Genomic DNA, 8,934 nt, shown 5'->3' with positions numbered 1-8,934 from the left:
TGATAAGCGTTATAACAATCACAGTTATAGCTTTCGAAGTTTATAGTTATATTTTTAGCTGTGTGGAGGCGTTCTAGAAATTTCAGTCTTAGGTAACAATATCCGTTAGAGCGTTTACGTACACACATATTTTGTTGATTCTTACTCTCAATAATCTTCTACAACTTTGGAGAATAGGCGGGAGTTTGGCAATACATATTTAACTGTATAAGCTATGTATGTTTCCAAATATAGAGTTAATATAAACGAACGTTGATATTAAAATAAATACATAACAACAAATTCGTTACAGCAATGCTAGTGAGCTACGTTGTAATATCCTTTTTAAACTTTATTTTATTTTAAAACTAATATTTCACATTAACTATGTCTAAGGAAACAAAATATTTTGAACTTAACTTTTTCTGTTATTTCACATCATTGACTCTTGGTTTCAGACCTTTCACCATTATCTATTATTTATCAGCATAAAAGGGATTTTTTATTCTAAATTTTGTTTGCTTATTGTTAAGCACAAACATATACTAAGATAATAGATTGTTTCAACAAGTGAAACAACGACACATAGCAAGACAGAGGTCAGTTCCAAGAATCTACGACAAAATTAACATTAAAGAATGAACCCACTGACCTGTAGTGGTACAGGGCACAAGGATAAAACTACCAAGAAACTGAGTAACGTTTCTTATAATTAAAGCAAAATTATTAGTATATGCTTCTTTCATAATTACAACATTCACGCAAGAATTAAACGTTTTTGTGAGATTCAGATAAAGTTAGTTTTCCTGTTTAAAATAAATACTGTAGTTGTTCAGTTGTGTAGCGATGCGTGAAAAGAAATGTTGAATTTATCACGAGCCGGTTATATTATAATTCAAAGTATATGATTTACTATACTGTGTTTCGTGTTAACATTCAATCGTTACATATAAATCCCATTCATATACATATACTTACAATGTACTTAGTAAAGTAAACATATTTGCATTTTAACATAAAATGTTCAAACTCCAGATAAATGTTAATCACATTAAATGTAATATAGTACAATTTGACTTTATGGTTTACACACACACGCATTAAATGATTTTAAAAGAGTTAGGGCTTTTTTAACTCAAAGCATTCAAACTCTGCGTCTGAATATTGTCAACTAAATGAATGACACTGTAGAACAAAATCCAATCATTTTGGTCACTGTGATTTTATGTAGAACATTCACTCTAGAGTAAAAAACACTAGATCGCTAAGGCAGTTAGTGACTATAATCTTTGGCATAACGAACTCACGACATACATTTAAAAGTGAAGAATCGTTATTTTAAAGTGCAGCATATTTCATATAAAACTATAAACGACTGTACAACATGCGTAAAACTGTGTACACATACAGTCAATCGACATGGACTACAAAGTCAGTTCTACTTAACTGTTGATTGCTGATTTACACATCACAAACCTGGTAGTCAGTAGAGGCATTCCAGGAAATAGTGACATTACAGATGACAGTCAGTAGAGCCATTCCAGGAAATAGTGACATTACAGATGGGATTCAGTAGAGCTATTCCAGGAAATAGTGACATTACAGTTGGGAATTAGTAGAACCATTCCAGAAAATAGTGGCATTACAGTTGGGAGTTAGTAGAAACATTCCAGGAAATAATGACATCACAAACAATGCATTTCTGTATTTGTGCACGACAATAAATTCAAGCTATAGTAAATTAGTTTTTAATATCGATAGTACAAGTTTTTTGCGCATATACACTATAATTTTTGAAGCGTACTATTTCTTTCAGTTGTACATGTTTCTCTAAATTTGTAATGGTAAATGATAATTCTGTTTGTCTTATATTTTCATCATTCACGCGAAATATAAATGTTTGTAAGATTCAGACAGAGTATATATTTGACTTAATTATTCGTTTGATTGTTTGTAATTAAGCGAAAAGCTACACAAAGGGCTATCTGTGCTCTGCTCACCACGGGTATCGAAACTCGATTTCTAGCGTTCACCGTATCAACCGTGGTGGCGTTATAATGTTACGGTCAATACCACTATTTGTTGGTAAAAGAGTAGCCTAAGACTTGGCGGTGGGTGGGGATGACTAGCTGCCTTCCCTCTAGTCTTACACTACTAAACTAGGGATGGCTAGCGCAGATAGCCCTTGTGTAGCTTTGCGCGAAATTCAAAAAACAAACAAAACAACATATGACTCGTACACAGTTACTTAAACAAACCTGCGATAAACTATCGTTTCTAAACATAACTAAATTTACCATTCGCGCTATATTTAAATTAAAACAGTCGTGTATATCTAACAATTATTATAAAATATGCTTTACAACTAAAAGATTTTATGATCATTAAACATTAGGAATTAAGTTTAGGCTTACTAGCTGTTGAACGGATTTTTTATCACTGTCTTTGACCTTAAAGCTCAGATAAAATTAGTTTTTTTACTTTTTAACTTCACATAATAATACAAAATACTAAATATGTATTCATGGAATTCTCTTTTTTAAGATTAGACGGTCATGAAAGGGATTTTTAATTATAAATCAATTTATTATGCAAAATCATTATCTTCATATAAGGACTATTTGTCGTCTCCTCTATCTTCTGGACGGATCCTCGTTTGAAAAATATAATGTTTTTTCTTCAGAATATCAACATACAAACGCAGTAATAATTGGGAATATCAATGTGTTCATTCATATGTTTGGTCAGATAACACAAATTCTCACAAACAAGACATATAGGACACTCACCCAACACCCAAGTTATTAAATCTAAGATGCTCATTGATCACCTCTTCATTTGGAAAATCTCCAGAACGTAAAAACGTACTTGAAATTTGTGACTAAAGTGACAAATGTAACTTAGTCTTATGTATATCATAATATAAAACAAAAGAAATCTTGCATGTTCGGTGTGGTTGGACAGATTGACAATGTGTTCATGACCTTCCCTGTCTTTACTCATTTCTACTGGTAAAATTTTATACGTGATTTGTAGGGGTTGTGTCCTACTGTAGACATATATTTGCCTATTGCTGGGCATTAAAAAGTAAACATGCAAAATAATTAAAAAATTGAGAATTTCAAATCTACAAATATGGATCGCAAAAAAAGTAAGGAAACAAGACTGGAGATCTACTGCTGACAGTTTGTTCAGTATTTATTACCACTGCATATAGCACTATTTCATATAGCCATTGCTATTTGTAAATAGTTGGTATTAAGATAGCAGTTGTAAATGTTGTTGATAATTGGCGACTTACGCTAAGTGTATTGCTGTTGTCTATTTTGCATGCATTATTTGTGTCGCCTTATTCCAACAAGCTCTTGTGCACAACATAAACAACATACATATGTGTCATGTAGACCAAAAAGGTAAGCATGCTAGTGCGTCTATTTACATTGCGTTAATCTGTTTGTATTATCTTAGAAGAAACATTAGTCTATTCTCATGAGATTACTTTGTTGCTGCTCGTCTTTTGTTACATTACACTGTGATATTGATGGAAGCCAATTATTCGATCTTTGGTGATAAATCTTTGCCATCAAGATGGTCTTTCAAGAACAATTTTACATTTTGTTTGTTGTAATTGCATACCAGCACATGTGTTTATTCTTTGTTACATTTGTTATTTACTTGGAATAAATTCTGTGTGGTGCTTTGGTGGAAAAAAAGCCAATGCAGCAGTAAACTGTTGAAAAACATGTAACATTCAACTGAACGCATATGCACATATGTAGCTTAAAATTTATTCTCCATAAATCGTCAAAAAAGATACAAAAACAAGTTTAACCAAAATGTAAAAATCAAACCTTTAAAAGGAGTAAACAAACAATGCTGGAAATAGTGTCTAGATTATCTTCTCAAGCTAAAAATACCTATTTTGACTCCACTAAAACTGATAAGTACTGTAGACATGGAGTCAAAATAGGGATTTGTAGCATGAGAAAATAATATAGATACTATTTCCAGCCTTCTTTGTCTCTTTGCATTTTCATTCAACTTATTACTGTACTTTTTGACTATCCCTATTCTCTCTTTTCAAATTAACAACTTTTACTAATCTCGTATGTATACATATATATATACATGTTTTTTAATACAAAGCTACATGATAGACTCTCTGTAAGTATCGAACCTTCGTATTTTAGCGTTGTGAGACCTCCAGCTATCGCTGAGTCACCGAAGCTATTATCTAGTTTCAAATAGCTAGTTTCTTGGTTTAGTCTGACAAGTGAACTGTTATGTTAAGAATACGGCTTGCTGGTTATTTCATACATAGTCTTACTTGTTGACTTAGAGTATTTGGTAAAAGCAAACTCGGCGTCATTAATAAATGATATGAAATAAAAAAGGGTTATACCTTTATTTAATCATATAGTTTAATGTGTAATAAATATATCTATTCCTTTTTGTGTTCCTTGTATATAGATAAACCGATTCTACAGAACCTTCGTTGTTTTAGCCGTCGTAATACCCTAAAGGCATTGGAGAACCGTAGAAATACAGTGGTTGGCCGAAAAGCGAGGTTAAGCTCTGTCGGAGATACAATGCAGTTCAGCGATAGTGGCATTTCAGATTCTATGACTATACAGAGATTACTTCATTCTCCTCGACGGTCAATAGAAGGAATAAGCAATCACGCTTATACACTCTATAATGACAACAGCGAGTCTGATATGCAGATGAGTGTGTTGAATGAAACATTTTCAGAAAACATTCAAGATCACTTAAAACCCATCACTGATGTATGAACAACCTTTTTCGTAATGAAAAAAAAAAGGACCTGTGGAACTTTATCAGAGCTAAAGGTTTACAAATTCATGTGCAATTCGTACTCTTAACAAGTATTTTAATAGCATATGGTACAGAAAAAAAAATTATCGGGAAGAAAATCATCAAAATGTTAAACTCTGTTATATCAAAATAATCAGAGTATAACGATTTTTAATAATTAGTCTCTTATCAAGTATTCTAATATATGTGCTGTACAGAAAACGCTATCAGGAAGGAATTAATCCAAATATTAAGCAAGTTTTATAAAATTAATCTGAGTGCAAGGATTTGAAATAATTAGTTATATTTCTCTTTTGGGATTGTTTAACCAAACAGTATTCTTGAATACATTAATGTGATTTTTATAAATTTCCTCAGAATTTGATTTGTTTTTAAAAACAGTGCTTCACCTAACAATCCAAGTTATATCTTTAAAATAATGATTTAATATTTAAATTTAAGCATATTTTTTTACATATTCATGCAGGTTAACTCGAAGGTAATTTATATTTTATTGTGAACAAAATAAATTCTCATTTACCATCTATTCATCAAGTATAAAATAGGTCCTTATACTATTTAATTGCAGTCTGTGCAAACAATCGCCGGTAATCGAATACGCCTACCTGGCTTGGATTAATGTTACATCACCCATGAGTTAAACAGAAATTAGAAACTATACAAAACTCAGTCCTCACTACAGCATATAATGTTCCATGCACAACAAGTTCAGTTTTCCTACACAATTATGTGAACTTACAGCCACTCTACGACAGACTACTGAATAGATCGGTCACCTATTTTCGGAAAAACTTAAAAATGAATTAGTACGTTCACTACATTATACATGATAGAAATGAGCCTAAGTTCCTCTCCCTATCAATATGTACAATAAGTATAGCAATCAGCCACTTACTGTTAGACTTACTTAACCATATCATTTGTATGATGTATTCATGTATTATTAGGGTATTAATGTTAAATACATACTAAATGTATTGCCAAATGAACAAGCATTGGAATATATGGGACTATTTGTATAATGTAAGATTTTTACATTCCAAATGAAGCAAAGTGTGTACCAGTGCAAATTCTGAACGTTGAACAAAAATGAACGTGGCTCTGATAGGGGTAGTGTAATTATAATAGTGATTTTACACAAATACAGAACCTTCAGTTATGTGATGTTTAGCATTAAACAGATTTCTTAATTTAACAGTGACGACCTAAACGAATCACAGTAACATCAGTATCGGAGGGGGGAAGAAGTCTACATTGGACCTGACCCTCCCAGATCCAGATCAAAACCTATTATTACCTAACATGGTATATTATTAATGCAAATATTGATTAACTTTATCAAATAATTACTTTCACCTGAAATAAAGAAACATGATATACATTCCATTTTCGATTGGCAGTGTAATTACTTTATGAAACGTCAATTTCTGCATTAAATAAACAAGATATCTATTTTCAATCTTAAATAATGGCATTTTTTAACATAAACTGTCTTCAAATTTCTTCTTCGTGTACTTTCAATGATTCTTTCATGTCAGATCAACATATGTCCTAATTCGCTTTCAGAAAAATAAGTAATTTACATTCAGTAGTTTTCCATAGCATAATTGCCATGAGGATGGATCATTTCACGTATAACTAATTCTTCGTGATCAAATGTGTATGTATATATTTTTATTATAGGCATACTTTATTTCCTTTAGTTTTTTACTGATTCAGACCTTCGTTATAAACTGCTTTGTTTTTCTTTCTGTCACTATTTATCGTTTCTGAAAAATATCCTAAAACTTTTTTAGTAGGGAGTATCTAACTGGTGAAAATCTTCAGTGTTTTCCAGGGCTAACTTCATAACTTGGTTATATTTTCTGTTAATATATGCTTCAGGCATAATATTTGGTTTATTTTAATCTCTACTTCTTAAATAAACCGTTGATGGTCTGATGGTATAATAACAGTTTCAAATATTGTTTGGTATTAATTAGTATTTGGAAATTTCACATTATTATTTATCTGCGACCCATTTTCAATCCGATATATTGAAGAAGTTTTGTTAACTTACTAAATGTCTACACAAGATTATTTATAACTGGTTAATCAAAATTCAAGACCCTTTTTTGTTTGTTAACTGTCTTCAGACATTGACCTTTTCTCATTTTATAAATGTTTGTTTGTTAAGCGCAAAGAAACACAATGGGCTATTTGTGATCTGCCCACTTCGGGTGATAATTTTTAGCGTAATAATTCCTGAGGCCTACCGATGAGCCACCGAAGACATTTTCCAACAAATAACAACCTAAATATTCTTAGATTTGATCAAAAATAAAAATCGTTGTTTTCCATTGCTTATATCAAAACTAAAAATACATGTCCTTCACAGATAAATGTTACTAAAGAAGGAATATCGTTGATACTTAGTGTTTTTGTTGTTGTTGTTTTCAACAAATATATATAACTATAATACAAGTTTTATACTTAAGGAGATATAGATTTATTTGATTATTTGTGTCAGTCAGTAGCTGAAAATATGCTTAGGTATCATTTATACATAATACGTTTTATTTCAAGAGTCATATATGTGTTAGATATCTAAGAGTATTGTCAAGTTTGTAGTTTTGTTGCTTTATATTATATACAAAATATGTTATTTGAATTTTCATCCTTTTAAAATGAGTTCGTTTTCAACTCCCCCCCCCCCAAAGGCACAGATGCATGTCAACGGACTTACAACGCTAGAAACCAAGTTTCGATACCCGTGGTGGGCAGAGCACAGATAGCCCATTGTGTAGCGTTGTGCTTAACTACAAACAAACAAACAATCGTTTTAACCACCTTATCAAAACATTAAAAATAGCATGTATATCTTATCAGAACGGTAAAAAGGTTATACTTGACACGGATAAAAATCAAGATAATTATATTTGTCGAAGCTCAAAAAAATAGCGTGAAATTTATCTTGTATCAGTTACATAATGCAAAAGAATTTATTTAATCACATGCATCCGAATATCTTAATAAAGGGCAAATACAGTGAGTTTTCTCTGTCTTGCACGCATATGGTTTAATTTTTTCCTTACCCTATTTTCCATCACGATTAATTAGACCCAACTTGTTATAATTCTGAAACCATCCAAACACACTTAAATATTATAGCTGTCTAATAAGTTTCCGTTTCATAAATAATACATTCAAACATTATTGAAAAAAACTAATCGATGGAGCAAAGATTTAATTCATGAGCATTGTGACAAACCCTGACTGTAAAAATATAGTTTATACAAATAAACGTAGTTCTACGTAATCTTTAAAAGTAACTATTACTTAACAAACACAAAAATACGAAACGTTTTCGAAAGGTGGACCTTTCTTTTTCAGGGGCGACCTTCTTCAGTTAATTAGTGAACCTCTTACCATGTTATAGATATATTATTGGGTGTTTTAGTCAGTCAGTTTTATGTTGTGTCATAGTTACTAGAGAAAACTTAATAAACGATCTTTTAGTTTTATCTGTGAGTTAGGCTTATCAACGAATGTAGCCTGTAGAACTTGTGTGTTACAAGCGAATGAATAAATAACTCGTTAGAAATAAATGGACTGGACTATGCATTATTTTTATCGAATAATCAAAAATTAACCTGCCAAACGATAAAAGCCTTTACAACAACACAAATATACTTTCGTAATGTGAAATACTCTTGAACGTCATTTTGTTTCGCGTAGTTTTAGTGATTGTTGTTTACTGCGTTTTTAATATGTATTAAAAATATTCCTCCTGGACAAACTTTTAGTTGAAAATATTGTTACGTCTCTGGTCGTTAGTTAATTTCCCGTATAATTTCTTTCAGATGAAACTTTAGCGACACAAGTCCTTTCTTAAATAAAACTAGTTTATTCTTTCTCAATTCAACTTTGTAATACACTTAATTTCCACAGTCACCTTAACTTAAACACACGCTATAATTTACAACGAACGATTCACGCACTTCACTTACTTCCGCGCTTGACTCAATTGTCCGTCTATATCTTCAATCTCTCTGTCTGCTATACAATTCCGATTAATTGTCTGGCGCACTTATCTACAAGAATAGAGGGCGCCCAGCAAATACTGGATTACTCATGATG

At 31.4% G+C, this 8,934-nt stretch overlaps 1 protein-coding gene across 1 annotated transcript in view; it reads left to right on the top strand.

Moving 5' to 3' along the window:
• LOC106458013 overlaps nt 1-8,402 on the top strand; it is an 84,549-nt gene extending 76,147 nt beyond the window's left edge. Inside the window, exon 14 of the mRNA XM_013917462.2 lies at nt 4,450-8,402. Within this exon, the coding sequence (XP_013772916.1) occupies nt 4,450-4,772 (323 nt within the window). The 3' untranslated portion in view covers nt 4,773-8,402. The remainder of the gene's footprint in view (nt 1-4,449) is intronic.
• Nucleotides 8,403-8,934: the final 532 nt, after the last annotated feature.

Source organism: Limulus polyphemus, unplaced genomic scaffold (assembly GCF_000517525.1).
Source record: "Limulus polyphemus unplaced genomic scaffold, Limulus_polyphemus-2.1.2 Scaffold404, whole genome shotgun sequence".
Classification (NCBI taxonomy): domain Eukaryota; kingdom Metazoa; phylum Arthropoda; class Merostomata; order Xiphosura; family Limulidae; genus Limulus; species Limulus polyphemus.
The sequence above is the reverse complement of the archived record's forward strand: the minus strand, read 5'-3'. Positions and strand labels throughout refer to the sequence as shown.